Source organism: Trachemys scripta, chromosome 9, assembly GCF_013100865.1.
Source record: "Trachemys scripta elegans isolate TJP31775 chromosome 9, CAS_Tse_1.0, whole genome shotgun sequence".
In the NCBI taxonomy this organism is placed as follows: domain Eukaryota; kingdom Metazoa; phylum Chordata; order Testudines; family Emydidae; genus Trachemys; species Trachemys scripta.
The window spans coordinates 48,407,764-48,435,299 of record NC_048306.1 but is presented as its reverse complement, the minus strand read 5'-3'; the positions used below and the strand labels follow the sequence as shown (position 1 = coordinate 48,435,299).

Below are 27,536 nucleotides of genomic sequence, written 5' to 3'. Positions count from 1 at the left end.
TATTTCTGTGTGTGTAATGTATTCCCAGCCTAAAGCAGATGAGTGTGGCAAACCTTGGTTTTGGTTCTTGTATTTGATTGGGGTGTGTGTGTGGGGGGGGTATAAAACACAGCAGTAGACTTCCTGATTGGCATGTCTGCCAGCAGGTGTCTGGCACTGCTATGAAGGAGATTTTGTATTACAAACTGAGGTCAGGAAATGTGGAACCTGTTAGGAATCACTCTAGTGGTGCGTAAATGTCTGTCATAAAAGTTGTGTAGGAAATTTCAGATCATTTCCCCTCGCTGGTGGTCCTCCTACTACTTATTTTTCCCTCTGTCATTCTCTCACCTCTTCGCTTCTATTTAATGCCTATGTTCCTTCCTTTCTTCCTTCCAAATTCGCACTCATTCACTCCTCTCCCCACTTTTCTTCCATGTTTAGTTAAAGCCAGGACCCTTGGAAGAGACCTACATTGCCACTATCCTGCGGGAAATCCTCAAGGGCTTAGATTACCTGCACTCTGAGAGGAAGATCCACAGGGACATCAAAGGTCAGGCTTGGAGAACATAGCCCCTTTGCTCATAGTGATGATCCCACCAGCCCTTAGATAAACCTAGAGAAGCAGACTGAGGGTGCAACCAGAATTGCTTTGTAATCCACTACATTTGTTATCAGTAGTTTGTTCCTGAGATCATAAACGTCATATTCTTGCAGATGAGGATGAGTTGCTGCCTATATCTAGGACTTGGGGTAGGGTGGAGTGTCAGCAGCACCAGTCTGGCACCTGTGGTTTGGGTGAGGACATGGAACAAGGGGAGATGAGTTGCCAGAGAGAGGTGAGTTAGCAGAATTGCTCAACTGCCTGCTGACTATTATTGGTTAGTGTTGGAGCTTCTGTTTCTGTATGTAAGACCCTGAGTAGTCTAAGCACTGATCATTATGGACACAACTTGTCTGTGGCTCTGTTGTGGCTGGAAACTTTTTCAGAATGTGTGACTGGAGCTGCCCCACTGAGAGCTCTGAAGCCTGCATGACAAGAGCACAGCAGTGCTAGAAACAGAAGGGCTGCTGCCATTATTTTCTCCTGCTTCTCATCTTACAGCATCCAAGTGTACTAGACACCATGCAGTACAGAGACAAGGTCCCTGCCCCAAAAAGCTTAGCTGGACTACTTCCCTCCATTGCATCATGCTTGAGATTAAATATATGGAGCTATACCTATCTCATAGAACTGGAAGGGACCCTGAAAGTTCGAGTCCAGCCCCCTGCCTTCACTAGCAGGACCAAGTATTGATTTTGCCACAGATCCCTAAGTGGCACCCTCAAGGATTGAACTCGCAACCCTGGGTTTAGCAGGCCAATGCTCCCCCCACTGAGCTATCCCTCCCCAAAGTGAGCTTTTCCTCCCCAAACAGTTGTGGGGGCATGGGGCAGGACGGATATGGTGATCTCAATAAGAGTATCTGATTGTGCAGAGAGGGTGAGAGCATTGAATATTAAAAGAACTGACCTACTTGCAAGTTGTGGGAAGGGACATGAATGAGGAAGATAGCAACTTGGGGAGCCAGTTCTGGGAAGGTGTTTCATGCACAGAGAAAGTTTGACAAAGATACTGAGGTGATTGTGTCACTGTGTGTACACCTTCTAACTATGTTGGTACACAAGATGTCTAGATTGCTATTACTGGCACCTAGTGTGTCCTTTCTATGAGCAGCTGCAGAGGGGGACAGCAGAGATGTGAGCTTCCTCACACCACTTGCATACCAAACAAACATACAGGGTCTCTCTTGGAAAGAGACGTCCCAGAATCCTGAGTGACACTCTCTAGATGAACTGAGTGAGTTGAAGTAATATAAGTTCTAAGGCCAGGACTGCCCACAGTGGCTGGTGATGTTTGGGGGCCCAACTTGAGATGGGCTTAATATTCAACCCGTGCTGTGCACCCACCCACTGAAAATCAAGCCCTTTCAGGATGTCTCAAGATGGGTCTCCAGTGACTCTTCGTGAGGCTCTGTGCTCTGTGAAGGGCCTCCTTCAGCCTCCAGAAATTCCTGCAAAACTAGTCATGGAGCTGCCAGATAAATGTTCCCCTTCTTCCCCTGAATGCATGAACCTGCTTCGAGTTGCTTGAGATACTGAATCTGGAAATCAAAGCTGGAGTTCTCTCTCAAAATCCTGAGCCACTAGATTCTCTGTTGATTACAGGAGTTTCTGGAACCATTTGACTTACTCTTGTTTGTGTGAACAGCTGCCAACGTGCTGCTGTCGGAACAAGGGGATGTGAAACTGGCTGACTTTGGTGTGGCTGGACAGCTGACGGACACCCAGATCAAGAGAAATACGTTTGTTGGGACTCCCTTCTGGATGGCACCAGAGGTCATCAAACAGTCTGCCTATGACTTTAAGGTGAGTTGGTGGGGTAGAAGAAGGGCTCTTACACTTTATTGCTGCATTACTTAGGTAATACTACATGCTTATGTTAACATTAGGATGAACATAAAGATTGGAGCCTCAAGAGAGTGGGCTCATCATATGAGGGATTGGGATCTGCTGGGGAAGCCTGTGACTAAATGATCGTAGAGACTAAATACCCCATAGACCTCAGGTGATGCTGGTCCCTTCAGTGAAGTGAATGTTGCATGCACCTTCTGCTAGCCGCCAAGTGCATAGCATGACACTTCTCACTCCTCTGAAGTCACTCTTCTCATTCCTCTCTCAGGCAGATATCTGGTCCCTTGGAATCACAGCCATTGAACTTGCAAAGGGAGAGCCTCCGAATTCTGACCTGCATCCTATGAGGGTGCTTTTTCTGATCCCCAAAAACAGCCCTCCAACATTGGAGGGACATCACAGCAAGCCCTTCAAAGAATTTGTAGAAGCCTGTCTCAACAAGGACCCTAGATTTGTAAGTATCATTTCCTTCCTCTCGCTGCAGATAGAATGGAATGTCTGGGACATAGAACTCCAGAGTCCAAAGGTACCCAGAAATTCTCAGCAGAAAGGCGTGTTAGTGCTACGCTCTTGGAGAAAAATTAGCAGCAGATTGCAAAATGAAAAAGCAGGCATGGCAGAAATAAAAGACAAAGCTTTTGGGTGTTAGTCATGGCTCTTGCAGATCTTGGCTATTGCTAGGTTTAGCACACTCTCTGTTTCCTGATTTGCCACAGAGGCCAACTGCTAAAGAGTTGCTAAAGCACAAGTTCATCACACGCTATACCAAGAAAACCTCATTCCTCATGGAGTTGATTGACCGATTCAAGCGCTGGAAGTCAGAGGGCCATGGAGAGGACTCCAGCTCTGGTGATTCTGACATGTGCGTATGCCACCTGCCTTGGTACTTGTCTCCATACCCTGCTGTGGCCTATCCTCCCAAATCCTATTCACTACCACTTCAGAGTACAGAGTCCCAATTAAGTTGGGAAGAGGGAGGGAGGGTCCATGAGCCAGGTTGGTGTGACTGTTCCCCATCTTCTTCTGGGTAGTGAACATCTGATAGATGTTCAAGCCCTGGTTAGGGGAGCAAAGTATAGATGTCTGAGTAAATAGTATTGCCGTTCTCTTTGCATTTGGTCCCTCCTCATATGCTACTGTGGAGCCTTTGCTCAGTTTTGGATCAATGTAGGTGAGGAGCCAAAAGTATTGGCTGGAGACAGGAAATGTTTTATGAGCTAAGTACTCTAGGACTTGGATCCAGGTCCCAAAATGTGTAATGCTAGTGGGTTAACCCACTGTGCCACCTAACCCATAGAGCACTCCTTGAAGTGTCTTCTACCTTCTTTATCTCTAACAGGCATTCAGCTAAATACATTACCTGGCTTCAGAGGAGCCTTCATGGAGAATAGGTCCACCAATGGTTACTAGCCAGGATGGGCAGGGCTGGTGTCCCTAGCCTCTGTTTGCCAGAAGCTGGGAATGGGTGACAGGGCATGGATCACTTGATGATTACCTTTTCTGCCCATTCCCTCTGGGGCATCTGGCATTAGCGACTGTCGGAAGACAGGATACTGGGCTAGATGGACTTTTGGTCTGACCCAGTATGGCTGTTCTTATGTTCAGAGTATGTAGCTCTGAGACCATATTGCAGTAGCTGGATGTGGTCTTGCTACCTGTAGCCAAACTGGTATAAGGAGGTCAAGATGCTTAACAGTGACAAGTGGATTTTTATTTTTTGGGATGGCCAATTTCAGGCCCTTTAAAGGGGCCTGACTCTTCTGAATTGGGTGGTTAGAACTTAATGAAAATCAAACCCTATTAGGGCCTCAAACTGGGCATCTAGAATTGCTAGTTACTCTTGAATCTTTACCATAGGTCTCTGTCAGGCCAGATTTATGTCTTTGGTTCATGCAGGGATCTGGGAATTAAAATAATTGAAATGGTAGTTAGCCTGGCTCTATGCAATGAGCTGTATGGACCAGAGAGTCTGATAATCTGAAGGTGTTTCAGTTTGGATGAAATCAGATTTTCTAGACTGACTTGAATTAAATTTCCCCAGTGCACCTAGAGTGGCAGCAGTTGTTCTGCCCCATCGCAAAATGCCCACAGCCCTCGGGTGAAAGGGTAATTATGGCTGGCTGTAATGCATCATCTGGGAATATAAGGGCTCAGAAATGGAAAGGTTCATGTCCTGTGTGTGTGATATATTGTGCAGGCTGTATGTCTAACTCCTCCTTCTGTTTCTAGTGATGGAGATACAGAAGATGGAGACCAGGGTCCAATCTGGACGTTCCCACCAACTATTCGACCCAGTTCCCTTAAACTGCACAAAGGAATAGCTCTCCATGGCTCTCAGAAGGTCAGTCTGCTGACCTTGTCATCAAAAAACAGGGTGACCAGGAAATGAGTGGGGCCTAAGAGCAGGGAAAGCCGCCTTTCCCGTGCACTCGTATGACATTCTCTGTCCTTAACTTTCTAATATTGCCTCCGGCCTGGCACCTGAGCATGGTGTGGGCAGCATTATAGGGTTGCGTCTTCCATGCCCCCAGGATGCTGACAGTTAATGCTTATTCTCTGAGGATGGGAGTAGGAGTCACCCCAGTAGGAGTCAGCACTAGCCTTTCTACCCAACCAGTTTCATTCCTCCAGTTGTATAGAAGAGTAGCTAATGTTGATCTTTGATAGGAGATGTGTTTCAGACACAGGGGAAGTGGCAGACTGAAGCACCTTTGTGGGCTGGGGTGCACCCTTCCATGGGTATGTCTACTACATGTATTCATCCTCTCTCCGTATTTTGCTTTCCAGTCTGCTGAGCCCATCAAGCGGCAGCCCCGATCACAGTGTCTCTCCACGCTTGTCCACCCAGTCTTCGGGGAGGTGAGAAGGCCATTTTCTTTGTTAGTGATGGCTGCAGGTAAAGGGGAAGCAGCTGGGTGGTTGTTCGAGAAACATGTAAATGGCAGGGATTCTTGAGGGCAAAGAGGAGCAGGCTGTCTGGCAGGGCCCGTGGGGTAGTGAAACATCTCTGTCTTAGTTCAGAAAAGCCAACTCTGTATGTACTGCTTAAAAGAGCTATCTCCAAAATACCTGTCCTGCCTAAACCTACCCTGGGCAGGAGTACAGTGCTGCCTACAGTTTCTTGCCCTTGTTTTTTCAGCTCTTCCCTCTTCTATGTGAGCCTCATGAGCCTAGGTTACGGAATGCCTGCCCTTCTCTCTGCATCATTCTCTCTTATTGCCTGGTAGCCTGGCCTTCCTCAAGTTCCTCTCCCAATACAGCTTCCCTCACATTACTAGTGCTAGGAGAATGCCTGATTTCAGCAGCCCCCTCACCTGTGTGAGGCTAGGACATGAGCTGCTTGGGCAGAGCAGGAATCAGGGTTTGCCAACACTGGGCAACTTTATTTATTTGTTACTCTGTTTAAATCCCCTGCCTAATGCCATCTGCACCCACTTTGTCTTCCCCTGCTACATGCTGCTGCCCACAGCAGGTCATCAAAACGGCATTTTTCCAGTGAGAGAAGTTAGATCTAGAACTGGACTTCTGAGAGTTCTAGAGCTTCCTTCCATCTATCCCAAGTTTTGTCCTGGTTCTTTAATAGGTGGGCCTGGCTGTGATTAGCAGAGAAAGTGCTAAGGAATTAGCCACCATGCAAGCGATGGAGTGGGGGGAGGTGCAGAGGACCTGAAGTAACTGGAAAACCTAAACTTGTCCTAATTGCTGCAATGTTGGTGCCTTTTAGAGCTGCTATTTGATTAAGATTATGCATGTAACTGGTGTGAGACAGGAGAGTCAAGGTCGGGTCTACATATCTCCTGTGCTTCTATGGCCCCCCCCCCTAATATCTTAGCACTGTGAAATCCCCGTGAGAGTCACACCCTTCAGCAAGTGCTTTCAGATTCAGGTGTCTGAAGGCAGGCATCTGAGGGAAAGTGGCCTGATTTTCAGAGGTGTTGAGCACCAGCAATTCCCACTGGCTTCTATAGGAGAGGGTTCTTCAGGCACCCACACTTGAAAATAATGTCCCCAAAGCCTCTAGGCCAGTGTCAAGTAGACTTGCCTCAAAAAGCAGCCTGCCTGTCACAGCTTCCATCCCTATGTGACTGGGATAAAGCCTCGGGCTGGGGGCACCGGTAAGTGTGTTTGAATAGATTGTGCACATTTTCAAAACTTGTTTTATTTCTTACCCTTGTGGAAAAGGCCTCTAGAACCTAACAGGGATGAGTCAGTGTGATTCTGCAAACCTATAAAATTTAATGACCTACAGCCTTTCAAGGTTTTTTTAACTAGCCTATAGAAAATTCTCTATTAAATTTCATAGATTTGAAGAATCACTGTCTTCAACCCTGTTAAGTTCCAGAAGTCTCTTCCATTTGGCTTGCGTTTTATAGGGTAACTTTTAGAACACATTTACAAAATGCACAAAATATTTAAGGCACTTTCCCTTCCTTAGCTTGAAAAACCAAACTAGCTCCCATCACAGACCACTGAACAAGGTGGGTGATGTAATATCTTTATTGGACCAACTTCTGTTGGTGAAAGCTTTTGAGCTACAGAGCTCTATATAGGTCTGGCTGAACAGTTGGTCATTAGATATTAGTAGCTTGTGGGTTTTCTACCCACTTTGGCATGTGCTTAGCAAAGGAAAGGCCTCATCCTACTGTCCTTCCCCTGAGACCCTGCACTTGAGTTCTTCATCAAGTGGAGGTGAAAGTAGATCCTTGGGTGAGATTGTGAATGACCTTTCAGTCCAGCAGTTCTCAGTGCACTGAGTGCTGCTTGTCTGTCATTTCCCAACCTTGGTTGCTGCGTATAAATAAATAGTGAAGTACGAGGGTTGCGGTGACATCTGAGGCTTTTTTTGTGTGTGAAATGGCAGTTCACTCATTGAGGAAAGGCAGATGTGTTTTGTTAAATGAAGGTTTCAGAGTAGCAGCCGTGTTAGAACAGGAGTACTTGTGGCACCTTAGAGACTAACAAATTTATTAGAGCATAAGCTTTCGTGGGCTACATCCGAAGAAGTGGGCTGTAGCCCACGAAAGCTTATGCTCTAATAAATTTGTTAGTCTCTAAGGTGCCACAAGTACTCCTGTTCTTTTTGTTAAATAAAGTTAGTTTTCCTCCAGCAGGGGGACTGTGAGCACAGAGATGGTCCCAGCTCCAGATTAGCGTTAAGATTTGCCTTGACCTGCTTTCTGTCTTTGTGAGAGGGGAACGTGAACTCAAAAAATTAGGTTGATCCTACGATTACATGCAAGGAACTATGAGGACAAGTTAAAGCCACTTAATCAGCATTGTCGAGATGAAGGTAGTTAAGGTTTTTAACTGACCTAGACGGTTAGTTGGCGTAGATATTGCAGTGCGAAGAGGAGCTTCTGCTTTCAGCTTTGCTTTTTGTTTTGTGGAATGTACTATGGGAAAGGCACAGAGTTCAGGCTGATTGTGCAGGGTACTCTTGCAGGCTGGACTTGCAGAAAGTTACCCAAATGAAGGGGGAAAGAGGCTACAGCAGACAAGCTATTCATGGCCTGGAAAATCTGTGTTATGTCATAAGCAGCGAATAGGTTGTCCTGTTCTGTCTTGATATAGCAATGGTGCTAGGCCTGGAGTTTCCTAATGCTGAATGTTCTGCTCTTTCTGTACTTTAAATAAATGACTGCACCATGCAACTTGCATGAGCTAATGAAAGATAGAACAAAGAGTTCTCATGTAAGATAAAATTCCCCCCTATGCAGAAGCTAGGACAAGGCCTATGCTCCACTCTTGAGCATTTAAATGGCACACAGGCCTTATGCTCCCAATACTTCTGTTAGTCTTAAAGGTGCCCATGCTCTGCATGGGGGAATCTCCCTTTTTCAGGATTACACTAGATTGAGGGACCAGCTAGCTCAAGGTCTGAAACTTATCAGCAATCCCCCTTCCACCTCTAGGTAATTAGTTCAAAACAAACCCAGGTTGTTACAGGGAGTGTTCTGTGGCCTCAATCCAGTATCCGTTCCTCACAAAATCCATCACCATACGTGGCACCTCTCTAGTAGCCTCTGTAGAGATCAGTGAGTGAGCATGGCCAATGAACTGTCCTCCGCTCTAGAGGTAGCCACACTGAGGCAGGTTGGCAGTGTGGTGTAGAGAAGCTTGCACTGCTATAAAGCAACAGAGGGTCCTGTGGCACCTTTAAGACTAACAGAAGTATTGGGAGCATAAGCTTTCGTGGGTAAGAACCTCACTTCTTCAGATGCAAGACATCTGAAGACATCTTGCATCTGAAGAAGTGAGGTTCTTACCCACGAAAGCTTATGCTCCCAATACTTCTGTTAAGTCTTAAAGGTGCCACAGGACCTTCTGTTGCTTTTTACAGATTCAGACTAACACGGCTACCCCTCTGATACTTGCACTGCTATGTGGTTCCTGGTCTTTGGACCTCAGGGCTGTCAGTCCAGCGAACTTAATTTGTGTGTGGGAAAACTTGGCAGGGTGTTTGATTTGTTAAAGGCTTGGCTGTGACTTTCTCGCTATGTGAGGTGGGAAGCTAAATAGCACGTGGAGCAGTGTGTTCAGAAAGTGTGTGAAAACTCACTCTGCTTGGTCTGCCCTTATTCCTATGCAGAGAGGAGAAAGCCCTGGGGTGCGAGGCTTGTAGGAACCTACATGTTAGTTGCCTAGGTCCCCCAACAAAACCACATTGAAAAAGAAGACTCCTTAATATTCATTCTACGCTGATCTGCTTGGTGAATGCTTTCAGATGTCACAAGCTGTTAACACAGTGTTTCTGTCTTGCAGCTCAAAGACAAGCACAAGCAGACTGGAGGGAATGTGGGAGCTATGGAGGAGCTGGAGAATGCCTTTAGCTTGGCTGAGGAGTCCTGCCCAGGCATTTCTGACAAACTGATAGCACACATGGTGGACCGGGTACAAAGGTAAAAACACTCTCTGACATGTGGGATGGGGATTAGGGGCATGCGTTGAAAATTCAGTGGATCAGATGTGTTATGGTAAAATCACAGGGCAAGTATAGAAAAATAGAAAGGAGCATAAACGCTGCCAAATTAAGTGCAAGAATGTAATAAGAAAAGCCAAAGAGGAGTTTGAAGAACGGCTAGCCAAAAACTCAAAAGGTAATAACAAAATGTTTTTTAAGTACATCAGAAGCAGGAAGCCTGCTAAACAACCAGTGGGGCCCCTTGATGATCGAGATACAAAAGGAGCACTTAAAGATGATAGTCATTGCGGAGAAACTAAATGGATTCTTTGCTTCAGTCTTCATGGCTGAGGATGTTAGGGAGATTCCCAAACCTGAGCCGGCTTTTGTAGGTGACAAATATGAGGAACTGTCACAGATTGAAGTGTCACTAGAGGAGGTTTTGGAATTAATTGATAAACTTAACATTAACAAATCACCAGGACCAGATGACATTCACCCAAGAGTTCTGAAAGAACTCAAATGTGAAGTTGCGGAACTGTTAACTAAGGTTTATAACCTGTCCTTTAAATCGGCTTCTGTACCCAATGACTGGAAGTATTTGTAACGCCAATATTTAAAAAGGGCTCTAGAGGTGATCCCGGCAATTACAGACCGGTAAGTCTAACATCGGTACCAGGCGAATTAGTCGAAACAATAGTTAAGAATAAAATTGTCAGACACATAAAAAACATAAACTGTTGAGCAATAATCAACATGGTTTCTGTAGGGAAATCGTGTCATACTAATCTATTAAAGTTCTTTTGAAGGGGTCAACAAACATGTGGACAAGGGGGATCCAGTGGACATAGTGTACTTAGATTACCAGAAAGCCTTTGACAAGGTCCCTCACCAAAGGCTCTTACGTAAATTAAGCTGTCATGGGATAAAAGGGAAGGTCCTTTCATGGATTGAGAACTGGTTAAAAGACTGGGAACAAAGGGTAGGAATTAATGGTAAATTCTCAGAATGGAGAGGGGTAACTAGTGGTGTTCCCCAAGGGTCAGTCCTTGGACCAGTCCTATTCAACTTATTTATAAATGATCTGGAGAAAGGGGTAAACAGCAAGGTGGCAAAGTTTGCAGATGATACTAAACTGCTCAAGATAGTTAAGACCAAAGCAGACTATGACAAACTTAGAATCATAGAATATCAGGGTTGGAAGGGACCTCAAGAGGTCATCTAGTCCAACCCCCTGCTCAAAGCAGGACCAATTCCCAACTAAATCATCCCAGCCAGGGCTTTGTCAAGCCGGGCCTTAAAAACCTCCAAGGAAGGAGACCTCCCTAGGTAACACATTCCAGTGTTTCACCACCCTCCTAGCGAAATAGTTTTTCCTAATATCCAACCTGGACCTCCCCCACTGCAACTTGAGACCATTGCTCCTTGTTCTGTCATCTGCCACCACTGAGAACAGCCGAGCTCCATCCTCTTTGGAACCCCCCTTCAGGTAGTTGAAGGCTGCTATCAAATCCCCCCTCATTCTTCTCTTCTGGAGACTAAACAATCCCAGTTCCCTCAGCCTCTCCTCATAAGTCATGTGCTCCAGACCCCTAATCATTTTTGTTGCCCTCCGTTGGACTCTTTCCAATTTTTTCCACATCCTTCTTGTAGTGTGGGGCCCAAAACTGGACACAGTACTCCAGATGAGGCCTCACCAATGTCGAATAAAGGGGAACGATCACATTCCTTGACCTGCTGGCAATGTCCCTACTTATACAGCCCAAAATGCCGTTAGCCTTCTTGGCAACAAGAGCACACTGTTGACTCATATCCAGCTTCTCGTCCACTGTGACCCCTAGGTCCTTTTCTGCACAACTGCTACCTAGCCATTCGGTCCCTAGTCTGTAGCAGTGCATGCGATTCTTCCGTCCTAAGTGCAGGACTCTGCACTTGTCCTTGTTGAACCTCATCAGGTTTTTTTTGGCCCAATCCTCTAATTGGTCTAGGTCCTCTGTATCCGATCCCTACCCTCTAGTGTATCTACCACGCCTCCTAGTTTAGTGTCATCTGCAAACTTGCTGAGAGTGCAGTCCACACCATCCTCCAGATCATTAATAAAGATATTAAACAAAACCGGCCCCAGGACCGACCCTTGGGGCACTCCGCTTGAAACCGGCTGCCAACTAGACATTGAGCCGTTGATCACTACCCGTTGAGCCCGACGATCTAGCCAGCTTTCTATCCACCTTACAGTCCATTCATCCAGCCCATACTTCTTTAACTTGGTGGCAAGAATACTGTGGGAGACCGTATCAAAAGCTTTGCTAAAGTCAAGAAATAACACATCCACTGCTTTCCCCTCATCCACAGAGCCAGTTATCTCCTCATAGAAGGCAATTAGGTTAGTCAGGCACGACTTCCCCTTCGTGAAAACTAAGTGATTGGGCAACAAAATAGCAAATGAAATTTAATGTGGATAAATGTAAAGTAATGCACATTGGAAAAAATAACCCCAACTATACATACAATATGATGGGGGCTAATTTAGCTACAAGAAGTCAGGAAAAAGATCTTGGAGTCATCGTGGATAATTCTCTGAAGATGTCCACGCAGTGTGCAGAGGTGGTCAAAAAAGCAAACAGGATGTTAGGGATCATTAAAAAGGGGATAGAGAATAAGACTGAGAATATATTATTGCCCATATATAAATCAATGGTACGCCCACATCTCGAATACTGCATACAGATGTGGTCTCCTCATCTCAAAAAAGATATACTGGCACTAGAAAAGGTTCAGAAAAGGGCAACTAAAATGATTAGGGGTTTGGAACAGGTACTATATGAGGAGAGATTAAAGAGGCTAGGACTCTTCAGCTTGGAAAAGAGGAGACTAAGGAGGGATATGATAGAGGTATATAAAATCATGAGTGATGTGGAGAAAGTGGATAAGGAAAAGTTATTTACTTATTCCCATAATACAAGAACTAGGGGTCACCAAATGAAATTAATAGGCAGCAGGTTTAAAACAAATACAAGGAAGTTCTTCTTCACACAGTGCAGTGTCAACTTGTGGAACTCCTTACCTGAGGAGGTTGTGAAGGCTAGGACTATAACAGCGTTTAAAAGAGAACTGGATAAATTCATGGTGGTTAAGTCCATTAATGGCGATTAGCCACGATGGGTGAGGAATAGTGTCCCTAGCCTCTGTTTGTCAGAGGATGGAGATGGATGGCAGGAGAGAGATCACTTGATCATTGCCTGTTAGGTCCACTCCCTCTGGGGCACCTGGCATTGGTCACTGTCGGTAGACAAGATACTGAGCTAGATGGACCTTTGGTCTGACCCGGTACGGCCGTTCTTATGGATTTGTCATTCAAGAGCCAAAACATCCAAGAAGCGTGTGTGTTGACTGAAGCAAACCTTGAGATGTCTAAGACACTACTTTGAATCATTCTCCATTATGATGTGTTGTCATGCTGAATATAGCTGTGCAGAGCGTATGGCTAGTGTCCTGAGCATCAAGCGATACTTTCAGCCACTTTCTGCTCTGATGCATGATGTGTCATGGGTTGTTACTAGCCCCGCTAGTGCGACTGTGTACCATATCATTCATTTACACTTCAGAGCACTACCATCCTCTCAAAATCTGTTTTCAAGAACTGTTGGCGCTCAAACACATGTGAGCCGTGAAAGCTAACTGCAGCTTGCTAGGACTAACCAGGGGAGCTATGGATGGAGTGTAGTTGTAGTCGTGTTGGTCTGAGGAGATTAGAGTTGAGCTATGTCAGTTTCAGAGGAATGTAGGGAAGGGGATGCACCTTGTCTTGGTTTTACATACACCATGGCAGCTGAAGGGGAATAAGACAAAAGTAACAAACAGTGGAAATCGCAGATCTTCTGTATGCATTTGGATGTTCTGTTGTATTTGCAAAGATTTAAAACTGCTTGTAGTATTTTGGCTGTATTGCTGAGTATTTTTATCCTTTTGATCTGCTTATACACAAAGAAATGTTTAATTACACGTCACATTTCTTAAAACTCTGCTAGATTTTTAAGTAGAACTCCGTAAACAGATGAGGCATAACTTCCTTCACGTCGTTTTGGAGATTCTGCTGTTGGCAAAAAACTGAGTGCTGATTTTGCTTTCCATTAATATTTTGAGACAAGAAACTAACCCCCTGCATCCTCCTAAATAACGACCCAACATATGCTTGGTTTCTTTTGACTCTTTAGATAAAGAATAACTATGGGGTTGTCTCCCTTTTGATAGTCCTATAAACCTTTGAATGTATTCTTTGAAAAGTAAGCCCAGACAGTTTCTCTCTCCTGTTAAGGTGTAGATGCCATGCTGTTTTATTTCAGGCTTGTTAGCTTGTATGTTAATGTACTAGCATTGTATCTGCCTGACCATCAGGCTGATCAGACAAGTAAACACCCATTCTTTTGTCTAGGGTAAACTGGGCTTGTGCATTGCTTGCCAAACACATTTGAAGAACATAATTCTAGCACATATTTATAACTTTTTGTGCATAAGTCTAGTGAGTATGTCTGGCCTGACATTAGTTGCTGACACAGAATAATGAATCACCAGGGTATCTGTGTGTCTCGAGAGAAATGTAAGAGGAACTAAATAATAAGAATAGTTTTTAATGTGACAGGTTCTTGTTTTGCTTGTGCCATTTCCTTTAATATATAGACATGGTTCTTTTTTGCGTTTTTTTAATTTGGGAATCGTAATATCAGTTTTTGAGGGCTGAGAAAATAATAGCTTAAGCTGTCTCTTGTGATCGTGCTGCTAGTTCCTTTTTTACTGACAGATTGAAGTTGAAACTAATTCTAATTTAGAGAGAGCGAGAGAACCCTTGATGTCCTTTACTATTAAATCCATTAAAGTTTATAAGTAATAGGGTTTCAGGTTCTTAAAACCTATTATTATATTGGGCAGCATTGATAACTAACCTGAACCGCATAACACAAACCATAGAATTTAATCCAGTGACGGCTATAACAAGCCCATTATACACCTGAGCCAGAAAATCTTTTACAAAGTCACAAAATTTTCAGTCTGTCTTAACTGGCAGACAAGCCAACTGGCTGCAGTACTACTGTCTAGGACAGTGGTTCCCAAACGTTAACAGCTCGTGAATCCCTTTCACTAAAATATCAAATCTCGTGAACCCCCTCCTAAAAATGAATTTCCATGGATTTTCTCCCTTACGTGAGCATAAATTATAGAAGCCGTGATCTTGGAAATAACTTGGTTTTTTTATGACACGCTTATTACACACTAGTTATTATTACAGTATTATTTATCATTACATTATAAACCTTATTACATTATGAAAACAGCAACACTCTTCCAAGATTTCATTTTTGTAGCTCATATCACTTTGATTAAGCCTCCTACATGTTTCATCAAGGAGTACCAGACGTGAAACAGCATGAAGGTATTTAAGAAGCCAACTCAAATAAAAAGTTCCTCCAACAAGCATTCGGGTCTTGAGCAGTCCAGGCAAACAACGCACAACTACAACAAAGCTTAAAGTTATTGTACCAGGAAGACATGGTTACGGGGCTTGGGCTGCCGGCCCCCACGGATGGCTCCGTCCGCCATTACAGAATTTTTTTCTGAGAAACCCCTGATATATTTCACGAACCCCAGTTTGGGAACCACTAATCTAGGATGAAGTCAAAGGGATTCTTTCTAGCAGCAGCCTAGGTATGGTGGGACTGGGCTGTATATGAACCAAGAAATGTCATCACTTTTGAATACTGATTAATTTTCTAGAGGCTAGGAGAACTTCCTGTAGCTAAGTTGTGACACTCCTACCCCACTTAAGCATTACCCTTGCAGTTGGGTAATGTTCTGAGTTGCTTGCTTACTCAAACCACATGGCAGAAAATGCCCTCCTGTACTGTTATCTAATCATAACTTTTTTCAAGGGCTTTGCTTTTATTTTTTGCCTAGCTAGACAACTGCCATTGCTTTGTCAGTCTATCAAATGAAACTCAGGGGTGTGCAGTATGCCTCTTCTATCATTGTCCATCATAGTCTCTGGTGGGTGGGGGAGGTTCTAACCCCCCAGTATGTCATTCAAATGGATGAGTGCAGGCAATGTCACCTGTCTGTCCTTTTCCCCCAGGTTTTCACACAGCCGGAACCACCTGACTTCAGCCCGCTGACCAGTACAGTCGTTGCTGCTCTTTAGGGGGGAGGGAGGATTTTCCCAACTTCATAAGAACTACATCTCTAATCCAGACCACCATCATCTGCTGTTGGATGTAACATTGTGACTCCAGGACATTTCAGAGCCTTCATCTATACATGTTTCCATGACAACCAAGGGTGGGGTTCACAATGCAAGTACAATTTAGACCTTTTGCAGAGCCCAAGGAGGGGCGGTCTAATTGTTTTTACACTGTTCTCAATGGAGTTTTTAATTGTTCTCCCTGTGGACGTATCCATTTTTTTGATTCTGAGCTTGTTAAAAGGTAAAATCCCAGCTGGTGGAGCAAGAAGGAAGTTCTCCTGTACTCAGATGTTTCAAAAGGGAAGTATGATGGGTTCAGCCTTCTCCTCTTCCCCAAGGAAGTGTAGGTGAGTGGTAATGCACAAGGAGTACAGATGGCTCCAGGCTTTCCATACACTACAGCATTCTAGTGGAGTCAGAGTGGCATTCTGGCCCCACAAGGATTTTTTCAACTTCTTCATACACTAGTAGAACAAAGGCTTTAACTAGTAGCAGTGAAAGTACGTTTGCTACTGTCCTCCCTACTTTTCATTCAAGAGTAGCTGCGTTGTTTTGTCACTTTCACAGGATGGTTTGCTGACTGTTCTGCCAGCAGGTTTGGGGATATCACTCTTTGAATAGGCCTTAGCTTTACTACACTAGAGCAAAGTTTGTCTCACTTCCATAGAGCAGCAGTGCCAAGGCAGCTGCATTTGGTCCAAAACTCTCTCAAGTGGGGTTAGGAGTTGCTTATGCTTCCTGCTGCTTCTGACCAGCAGACATACCAGATGCGTTGGCTTGTAGCAGACTGAACGCCATGACTCTCCTAAGGTGAGACAGACTAAACACTAAGATTAAAGTGCATTAGAAAAGGGACCTTTGTCACTCAAAGATGTTTAAAAGGTGAGTCTGAAATTCTTTAAAATGATTCTCAATTGAAGAAAATTCAGCTTTTACTTTACCTATTAAATGGCTGATATCATTGCTCCTTGGTGGCTATATCCCAAATGCTGATCTTGGGATACCAAAGTCAATTTCTCCCCTACTTTACTTTCATGAACCATTTCTTAAAACTGTCCCCTAAACAACTTGAAGCCAACACAGTCTCAGCCAGAAGTACAGTCCACATAATGAGCTGCATCTCTCATTATCAACTTATTAGCTGCCCTTCAGTAAAGCAGACACTTTCAAGGTATTCCTGCGGAGCAACTTCACCTAGTTTTGCTTTCTTGACAATGCTAGCTAGTTTAGTCAGGAATTTCAGTTCTCCATTTTATGTCATAATTTGTATACAAGATACTCTAAGGATCTGGAAGAAAACCAGGATTGTAAAGAGACAGGGTTGAAATTTTGAAAGCTGGGTGCCTAAAGCCAAGCAGCTAAATCTCATATTCACATAAGTGATGTGACTTCAGGTAGCTCCTACAGTGCCTCTAAAAGTTAGACCACTTAATTAACAGTTAAATGTGGATTGTGCTTCCTACCTTCAGCTGTGCAGGTTTCAGAATGTTGGGCCTGGAGTCTCTCTACAACGAGAGCACATGAGCCCCATCACTTAGTCTTATGCTAAAGTGAACTGTAAACAGTCTTTACTGCTCCTCTGACGTATAAATACAGGCTCAATGTGTTAACACTGCTTGTCTTGTAGAAAATAGCTGCTATTGTCAGCTCTTGCTAGAGCTCAGTTGTGGAGCCGAGTTTATTTTATGTACAGAGGTAGCCATGGAGCCTGTATTTATGCACAATGACAAGTAAAGGGAACACTCAGCTAGGCAAAAGGGAAAGTCTCCTGCTGCTTTTAACTTTATTCTGTTCATGATGGTAGCATATTGTGTTAATAAGGTACCTTGTATTATCCTTCACATGCACTTCAGTGTCATGAGTAAAGATGATTTTTAAGGAAACAATCCCCATAAATTTCCTCCAATATTCTAAGCAACAGTGGTGTGAGTTTTTAAAAGAGTATTGAAAGTAGTGGTTGTTATAGCTTTCAATTACACAGAATGCAAAGACTCTAGAGCTTCAACAAACATCACAGACCTTTTATAAACCAAGTGGACTTGTGCGTGTACTCTCCCTGCTCTCAGCATTGCTGAGCCAGAGGGGAGTTGAAAATTACAGGCCAAGCTCTCTCCTGATACTCTTTCAGGGAAAGAAATACTTGCAACTTCAAGGGAATAGAGCTTCAGTGATCTTTAAATTGCAGGAATATTGGCCCACAGCTGCAACATAAGATGACTTCAGCAGTAAAAAATGATGCTCTAGGACACTATTGAGGGTGACTGTGGCAGAGAAAGCTGTCTGAGCCTGATGTCTACCCTGTTTCTAAAGCAGCTGTCAGCTTAAGATCTTCCTCGTTCCTGCTCTAAAGATGCACCTCTTATAGTCAAACCCAGGAACAGCAATTCTGCATAAAAATGTAGATGGTAGAACATTTACTCTGTTCTCCTGTAGCATTCCCCCAAGAGAATTTGCTGCACAAATAGACCAGCTCCCCAAGCAGCTGTAGGGGGAGGGAGGGGTAGCATAAAACAGCCAGAGAACCAGAAGGAAAGGAGACAAAACAACTGTTAGAGCATCAAGGGGGCTATTCATCTGCCAGCCTATGCAGTTTGGTGGTGGGCTGTCCCCCAACAGGAAATTGGGATTCCCTATAGTTGAGTGATTTGGGGGAAAGATGCAGTCCTGGGATGAGAGATCAGGCCTCTGATGTAAAGTGAAAGTTCTGGTGGATCTGGGGCACCTCAAGTATCCTTGCTTGTAGAGAAACAATATAATGAAAGCTTTTTGACATAGTTCTTTATACAGCCAAACAACAGTACTAAGAACAAACTTGCTGTACTGCTCCAAAGAAACACTGAGCTGCCTGGAAGTATTCATTACAGTTTCTGCTGACTGATGTCTGAGTTGCAGTTTTTAGGCGTAAGCCCCATATTGAAAACTACTCTAGGATAGCTTTGCCTACACTGTTTTACTTAAGGGAGAAATGATTGAGAGAGAACTGTTTGCTCAAAGTCACACACTCATGGTCATAGTTTCTGGCAAGTCAAAAATATCTATACTGGAAGAGTAAGATGGTGCTGGACCATGCAAACAATTATAGCTGGTTGGGATCAAGCTCCACCCTGCTACTGTGGTAGTGGATTAAGAGCTAAGTATTTTCTACTCGAGTCACAGTTTACTGAATTCTAAGCAAGAGAAAAGCAGAATCTGGTTCTCAGTAAGGGGACAGTGATTGATATAGTCAATTGGGTCAGTCCAACAACCAGTTTAAAAAGAACAGATGCAAATGGCAATAAAATAGGATAGCATGTTTAGTCCAATAACATCAACACGTTTGAATACTGTTACATTGTCCAGCATACTGGCTACAGCAGAGGCTCGGTATGGGTGGTGACGGAGATACAGCTAGGAAGGTAGTTTTTGAGAAAGAATGACTACCCTATTTCAAAGCTAGGCTTACAGCCAGCTAACCTAGCAGGGTGGAAAGTGCATTCTCTTTCTGACACTTCCTCTGCCTTTGGATCCAGTTTGAAATGTTAACAGATGTTCACAGCTAAATGATGGGGTGTTTTCTCCTCACAGCTGCATGCGGCACAATGAGAGTAGTTGTCCCCTTGGAGCTGAAGGTGGGGTGGCATTGCACAGAAAACAAACACATGCCTACAAGGTGGGCCAAAGGGAGGGGCCTTGTAATCCAGCATGTGCTGAAAATACTTAAGCAGACATGCTGCTGCATTGGTCTGACCAACATGAAACAAACAGAAGACACATGAAATTATCTAGACTGCGAGGAAGTGAAGATCATTTAAATCAGCTAAGGAAATTAACATCCTGCAAAATGAGGCTACAGAAGCAGGTATTCTTACTTTTATTTATTTATTTATATTTTCTTTCAAAGGGCAGCTAAAGAAATAGTTTCATTCTAATACACAAGCAAATACAATAGGGACTAACAAATCAGGACTGAGTTGTTCATGGTTTTCTGAACTGAAACAGTTAAACTATACAGAGTTAAGACTGTTTGTTTATAGTGGAACAAGAGGACATCTGTGTTAAGCAATCCCTCAATCCAGTAAATGTTAGTAACATGTTTAAGAGTCTACAGGATTACAGATCATGCTAATATCAGCTTGGATGTTTACCAATAGGTGAGAGCCAACAGCATCCTGATAGATAAGTACTTACTCCTTGAAGAAATCTTCCAGTGTACTCCTGTCTCACTCATTCTTACAGAGGGACTGCCCCTGCTCTGTGTAGAAGTATATAGAACACATTCTTTTCTTCACTCTCTTTCCAACTCTTCTGTTGGGCTGTCACTTTTCTTTCATTAGCTTGTATGCCTATTGCCTTCCTTTGCATAGCCTCCTTCTTATCAAGCAATTTGGGATAAAGCTTCACCTATGAAAGTTACAAAGGGCTGTACCCGTCCCCCCTGTGTTTTGCTCTCATTAATGCAATTTCTGTTTTGCATCCACATGCCTGGCCTTTATAATTGCATACACACCATTTATGATCTGTGCTTCCTCCAAGGAACAAATTCTGCTATCATTTTTTCTCTATTCACTTTAATGGCTTCTGCTTTTTTCCTCCAGTGATGGGAGAACATTTAATCCACTTTCTGATCGCTTCATGCCAGGGTAGTGCTCCATGAGATCAGCAAGCCTCCAGTTCTAGGGAAGGCTGTGCGTCTCCAGCAGCTGAGACCAGAGCCATTGCAGACCTGCCCTGCATGCAGGGCAGAAGTCAGCAAATATCAATGCTCAAAACCCTCTTGCCATAGATAACAAGGATGGTCCAATGATTAGGCAGCTACCCTGGAAATCAGGAGGCAGATTCAACTCACTGCCCTGCCAGAGACTCCCTGTGCGGCCTTGGCCAAGTCACTTAATCTCTCTGGCTCAGTTCCGTGTCTGTAAAATGGGAACAAGAGCACTGCCCTGCCAAACAGGAGTGCTGTGAGGGTAAATACATTAGACTCTGAGGCACTGAAATACTGTGATAATGGGGACCATATAAGTAGCCAAGATAGATAAAGAAATCCTTTAGGATGTCATTTTTCTATGTAGAAAATTCATCAGAATTCCCCATTAGGTATTTAATTAATAACTTTTCCAGAGCTGCTGAAAGCTGCTACCTACTGTTGAATTTAAGCACTGTGCCCCACAATATGGGAAATTTAAAAGCAAACCTGTCAAGTCTCCCTGAAAGGAGAACTCTACATGAAAAGCCAGGAGGTTACACAAACTAATAGCCCTCATGTTGCTCTCATCTAGTTGGCTGGCCTGGCCTGCTATGGTTACTTTGATCTCCATTAAAAGCAGGCTTCCCACCTCCCTACCTGAATCCCACCAGCAATGACTTTTCCTTTTATAATGGACTGGAACCGTAACTTTTACACAACAGGCTCTTGGCCTAGAAACACACATCCTCTTATAACCGCTGTACTCACCAAAATACTGTTGCCACCCACATCCCAGTCCCTGAGAGACCACATTTTTTGTAACTGACAATCAGGATAGGGGTAGAAAGTGGCTGATTCCAAATATGTTTTTTTAAAGGACTGTCAAGTGATTAAAAAATTAATCGCGATTAATCGCTCTGTTAAATACATTTTCAAACATATTGATTTAAATTACAACACAGAATACAAAATGTACAGTGCTCGGTTTATATTTATTTTTATTGCAAATATTTGCACTGTTAAAAACAAAAGAAATAGTATTTTTCAATTCTCCTAATACAAGTACACCTCTACCCTGATATAACGCTGTCCTCGGGAGCCAAAAAAAAAAATCTTACTGCGTTATAGGTGAAACCACGTTATATCGCACTTGCTTTGATCCACTGGCGTGCGCAGCCCTGCCCCCAGAGCATTGCTTTACCCATTATATCCAAATTCGTGTTATATCGGGTCGCGTTATATTGGGGTAGAGGTGCTGTAGTGCAATCTCTTTATCAGGAAAGTTGAACTTACAAATGTAGAATTATATACAAAAAATAACTGCACTCAAAAACTAAACTATGTAAAACTTTAGAGCCTACAAGTCCACTCAGTTCTACTTCTTGTTCAGCAAATGGCTCAGACCAACAAGTTTGTTTACATTTGCAAGAGATAATGTTGCCCACTTCTTGTTTACAATGTCACCTGAAAGTGAGAACAGGTGTTTGCATGGCACTGTTGTAGCTGGCGTCACAAGATATTTACATGACAGATGCGGTAAAGATTCATATATCCCTTCATGCTTCGCCCACCATTCCCGAGGACATGCATCTATGCTGATGACAGGTTCTGCTCGATACTGATCTAAAGCAGTGCAGACTGATGCACATTCATTTTCATCATCTGAGTCAGATGCCACCAGCAGAAGGCTGATTTTCTTTTTTTGGTGTTTTGGGTTCTGTAGTTTCCACATCAGACTGTTGCTTTTTTAAGACTTCTGAAAACATGCTCCACACCTCGTCCCTCTCAGATTTTGGAAGGCACTTGGGTAGAGTGCTGTAGCTACTTTTACAAATCTCACATTGGTACCTTTTTGCATTTTGTCAAATCTGCAGTGAAGGTGTTCTTAAAACGAACAACATATGCTGGTCATTATCTGAGATTGCCACAACACGAAATATATGGCAGAATGCAGGTAAAAGAGTAGGAGACATACAATTCTCCCCCAAAGAGTGCAGTCACAAATTAATGCATTATTTTTTTAACGAGCGTCATCAGCATGGAAGCATATCCTCTGGAATAGTGGCCAAAGCATGAAGCGGCATATGAATGTTTAGCATACCTGGCATGTAAATACCTAGCAATGCCGGCTAAAAAAAGTACCATGCAAACACCCTGTTCTCATTTTCAGATGACATTGTAAATAAGAAGTGGGCAGCAGTATCTCCCATAAATGTAAACAAACGTGTTTATCTTCAAGATTGGCTGAAGAAGAAGAAGTAGTAGGACTGAGTGGATTTGTTCGCTCAAAATTTTACACAGTTTTGTTTGAGTGCAGTAATGTAACAAAAAAAATCTACATTTGTAAATTGCACTTTCACGATAGAGATTGCACTACAGTACTTGTATGAGGTGAATTGAAAAATACCACTTTTGTTTAATTTTTACAGTGCAAATATTTGTAATAAAAATAACAATATAAAGTGAGCATTATACACTTTGTATTCTGTGTTGTAAATTGAAATAAAATATTTGAAAATGTAGAAAAACATCTAAAATATTTAATACATTTCATTTGGTATTCTATTGTCTAACAGTGTGATTAAAACTGCGATGAATCACAATTTTTTTTAATCACGATTAATTTTTTTGAGTTAACTGATTAATCCACAGCCCTAGTTTTTTTTCCCCCAAGAGCTTTTTCAAACAGTATTGCTTTTTGATCAGGTGAAATCAATAATGCAATACTTATCAATGCATATAACTTACTCTTCAGGACTTTCCTCTTCTAATATACAAGGTAGATGGTAGCGCACTGGGTTGCTTAAGGCTAGAAAACTTTGAAGAGACTAACTCAGAGATGGGCAACTTTCAGGTACTAGAGGGCTAAAGAATCCTCTAATACACTTTGGTGGGCCAGGCAGTGCGATGCGGGGGTGGGAGGCACCAGGGTGAGTTAGAGAGAAAGTCCATCCTGCACTCACTCTGCAGCAGCAGCAGCTCCTGTCTGCTGAGGGCTGCACCCGACACCCTGCTCTGGTCTGTGGGCTCTCACCACAGCGTCATGTGACAAATGCGTCTGTGCACACGCAGGGCCTTTGCCCCAGGATGTGCCACCCGCCCTCTTCCTGGCTCTGGCGCTGCCGGATCACCTACCCCAAGCTGGGCTGTGGTGAGCAAAATAAAATGATCCAGTGGGTCTGGTGTGGCCTCTGGGCCACCAGTTGCTCATCCTTGTACTAAATCAATGAGACACTACAAGGCCCAGTCAACATGTATGGAATATATGTACTCACTGAGTCTTGTTGCTTGCAGAGTGGTAAACCCTGGCTCTTGAGAAAATGAGTCAGTGCCAGGCATTGTACAGAGATGTTGTGCAAGCTCTTTCTACACAGCTCTGCCAATGTAACATAATCCTCCCTGCTATTCCAGGGCCCTGTCTCTCTGGAGCAGATGATCAGTAATACCAGATGACGTGAGAAAATGTTCACTTGGGGCAAGGCTGAGAAAGGCATCTAACTTACCAGTAGCGGGTTTTTCAGACATACTGCCTCTGCACTGTAGGAAGTTGCATGCCACACTCATAAGCCATGAATCATTTAAAGAAGTAAAAGAAATAGCAGATAACTAGAGCTACACAACAATGTTTTAAACCATCGCTGTAAAAGGCCCTTTGTTCTTAACAGTCTTTAATTCCTCTCTGTCTCAAAGTCTAAGCAAAAGGCTATGGAGGAGAGTCAGTGTGGACATACTCAGAAAACTTCAATTACTGATAGGTAACCCTCTTTTCTCCTTCATGAAAATTGCCTCTGCAGATCCCCATTGCAAGAGATTAACAAGCAGTTGAAATCCCAAAGACGGCGGATGGGGATTTCTCATTCAAAAGGGAAGCTCCACTCTAAACTGGTTTCACTCATTCCTTTCAAACAGACCCTGGATGTTCATAGTGTGCATTACTGTTCTTGGGACGAAGAGGCAAGCAGAGCATCATCCAGGAAAACAGATGAAGACAGTAGAAGCTCAACCACCTGTTACGGAGTCCAAAGCCTCTTCCCTCAAGCTGCAGAGCTAAGGAAAAAGAGGGTTTAATCAGCTCTGAAGAGGAGAAAAATCACACGTGTAATTCTTTGAAGATGCCATCACACAGGCTTACTCTGGGATCCACAGAGATCGCTGCAAAGCTCAAGAATAAGGTATTTCGCCTAGAACTGGTGACTGTCCCACCACTGACTCTAAAGGACCGAACTACCCAGCTTGCATGCAGACGTCACATACCTTCCCAAGAGCAGGAAAGCTTTAGAGTGAACACGGGCATACTGACAGAGCTTTACATTGAGCAGCTGTTTACTTCCACCACCATGACATTTACCCTCAGCTAGGGTATAGCAGAAATGGCTAAAACACATTTATACATCTACAACCGTTTATTTTAAGACACTAATAAATTAAAAAAGTACATTTAACTTACAATGGACAACGGTCATTATGATGCACTGGTCCAGTCTCTGCTTCTTTATGGATGAAGGTGCCAAGTGAAAGGTCATGAAATCTTCTACCTAGAATCCTCCCATCTGGGATCCTAGTCCTTTCCCATCCAGCACACTAAGACTTTGACCCAACAAACCCAGGAGTCTCTCTCTCTCTCTGGGGAAACAGTTGCACATGCAAGCCCCTGCATCTCCCATGTTCCATAGGTCTCTCTGCTTTCCTCTTGTTTCTGCCATCCTCGCAACACACAGCACTTTCTTATCTCTCTCTAACACCTTATTGTTTCTTCCCTGACACAAATACTTTCCCACCTGAAATATAAATCAGCCCCTCTAAGCTATGTTACCTATAAGCAGCATTTATTACTTTCAGCTTATTACAACTTTACCAGTCCTTAGATCAGGGGCATCCATAATTTGCCCAATCAAGTGCTGCATTGCACAGCATCCAAAGGAAACAGCAAATCTGCAGGAAGTGGGGCAGACTGAAACTATTTTTATCTTGAATATGGTGGCACAACCCCACAGAAAGCAGGTGCCAGGATATAATGCTCCACCTTGATGCAAATGATCGTCACACCATGTTAAAGCTGAAGATGGATGCCACCTCCAGAGAGATAAGGGCTGGGATTTTCAAACACTCCTAAGTAGCATAGGAACACAAGTATCAGTGACTTTCAATGGGGCTTATACGCCTATGTCACTTAGGCACCTTTGAAAATACCACTCAAGAGCAGCAACATATTGCATTGGAGGACGTTGTGGTTAGTTCTTTGGCCATCCCTGCCTTAAATAATGTCTCACTAGCGGAGGGTGATTAAAGGGTTTGTAAGAGGAGCCCTCCACTCCATGAGGGATGCAGAGGACTCTGGAGGTATAATAAATATATCTGGTAGGCCCCTCTCAGCATGCAGCAGAGCAGGCTCTGAGCTCTAATAAACCATGTGTGTTCTTTCATACAGGTCTCCTGCTCCAAGCTGTAAATGTGATACCTCTAAAACTAAAAGCTTCATGTTCTCCCCATTTCCCCCCTCCCCCCCAAAAAACTGAAGTTGTTGCCATGGCAATTTCCTGAAGAGCTCCATGATTTTACAGCAGCTGTATTTTCTGTTTGAAATTAAAGTGAATTCAGGCCTTCTGGCTGGATACATCTGCAGATCCCCAGTTAGTCCACGAAGTTTGTGGCCAGCAGGTTGAAGCTATGGCAGCCGACAGTCCAGAGGTTTAGCCACACTGAGTGTCAGACGGGAACTCCCGGGAGCCAGAAAGCCTGATATCCGCAGTTACGGACCAAGAAACACAACTGACACACCCAATCACAATGAACATGGCCATCTGTCTCCATCAGGACATGCCACTGTATACCATACAGAACCCATAACAGGAATGCAATGCACGCACACAGCAAACCATGGGATTCCCACAGTATGGGAATTTTGCAGCCATTGTTAAGGTTCATTACCTCTCCAGTTAGCTTTGACTGTAGCAGACTTTATATCTTCTAGTCCAGTCTAACCTGATGTGACCCCAGTTCATCACTCCCCTTGTCCATTTAACTTCCACATCAGGTGGAAACAAGCATCTCATGTTACTGCTTTATCAACCCCCCCCCCCACTCCTTGTTCCATCCCACTGCACTACAGATGTCTACAGCAGAGACCCAGCTCTGCCCCCTTCAGTTTGTGTGAATATCCTTTTCATCCATGGGAATCAACAGGCTCGATCTCCCTGGAGAATTTGTGGCTCTCTTAATCACTTCCATCCACCTGGCAAGAGAAGAACAACAGAACATTTACAACATTCAAGGCCACGTCCTTTGCTTACAAAACATTTCTGGGTCAAATGTATTGAATTGGCTGCTGATCTATGGAGAATTTCTACAGTACAAGAATAGCTTGCACTCCTATATCACGCTTTCATCCAAGGATCTTCAAATGCTTTGGGTATGTCTTCACTTTGAGTTGGGTGGTGGTGGTGGGAGAGTGATTCCCAGGTTGAGGAGACCTGAGCTAGCATGCTGAATAGAGAGCATAGCCATGGTAGCATGAGTAGAGGAGGCACTACCCAACCCAAGTACATGCCCATAAGTTGCTAGATATGTACTCAGGTCTGCTAGCTCTTCCCATTTCTCCCCCTGCCATGGCTACATTCTATTTTCAGTAAGCTACCTCAATCAGAGCTAGTGCGGGATGTCTCCTCAAGCTGGGAATCACCCCCCCAAGTCAAAGTACAAACACATACCCTGTAAAAACACTAAGGCTTGCAAACCCATGTGAAGTAGGCAGTCTGAACACCATTTTACTGCAGAGGGAAAAACGGGGTACAGAGAGAGGTGAAAGGATCTGATCAGCATCACACAGTGTGTGTAATGTCCTTACATTAATGAACAAACTGAGGGTAACATGTTAAAATGGCTCAGAATCTGAACACTATTTGGAAAGTTAAAGTCCAACAAAGGATGCTAACTAGCCTATTGCAACCTAGAACAATATATAAAAAAGGGAAGGGTCATGTAGTTGTGGGCTTGAAGCAGGTATTGGCTTGTCAACTGCATTGCATTAGAGGGAGTGTAATTCTCTTCAGGAGCCAGCGGTTTCCAGGAGTGAGGAAGTTTTATGTTTTCTTCCTTCAATATGGCAATTATTCTGATTATCAGACTCCTTCCCCAATAGTTATGTGGGAGGACAACCTGCAAACAGTCAAGTGATTTCTCATCACTGATACCATGGAAGTTTATTTTGAACCACTCCCTATTTCAATCAAACAGCCAACTTTATATTCAAGGTATGGAGAGCAGCTGGCACCAAATAACTTGCAGACATATTTGGCCCTTTGGATAAT

At 43.7% G+C, this 27,536-nt stretch overlaps 2 protein-coding genes across 9 annotated transcripts in view; one reads left to right on the top strand and one right to left on the bottom strand.

The window, feature by feature from the left end:
• Nucleotides 1-17,480, top strand: part of STK25 (serine/threonine kinase 25) — a 32,402-nt gene extending 14,922 nt beyond the window's left edge. For all 4 annotated transcript variants that reach the window (XM_034781419.1, XM_034781422.1, XM_034781421.1 and 1 more), the window contains 8 exons: nt 424-532; nt 2,231-2,388; nt 2,702-2,887; nt 3,150-3,295; nt 4,663-4,774; nt 5,221-5,292; nt 9,196-9,332; nt 15,459-17,480. In XM_034781419.1, coding sequence (XP_034637310.1) covers nt 424-532; nt 2,231-2,388; nt 2,702-2,887; nt 3,150-3,295; nt 4,663-4,774; nt 5,221-5,292; nt 9,196-9,332; nt 15,459-15,498 — 960 coding nt within the window. In that variant the 3' untranslated portion in view covers nt 15,499-17,480. The remainder of the gene's footprint in view (nt 1-423; nt 533-2,230; nt 2,389-2,701; nt 2,888-3,149; nt 3,296-4,662; nt 4,775-5,220; nt 5,293-9,195; nt 9,333-15,458) is intronic.
• A 5,384-nt stretch (nt 17,481-22,864) lies between these two features.
• The window catches only part of FARP2 (FERM, ARH/RhoGEF and pleckstrin domain protein 2), a 216,130-nt gene continuing 211,458 nt past the window's right edge, over nt 22,865-27,536 (bottom strand). For 4 of the 5 annotated variants that reach the window (XM_034782664.1, XM_034782667.1, XM_034782665.1 and 1 more), the window contains exon 27: nt 22,865-26,461. In XM_034782664.1, the coding sequence (XP_034638555.1) occupies nt 26,371-26,461 (91 nt within the window). In that variant the 3' untranslated portion in view covers nt 22,865-26,370. The remainder of the gene's footprint in view (nt 26,462-27,536) is intronic. The other variant, XR_004647251.1, reaches the window with a different exon arrangement.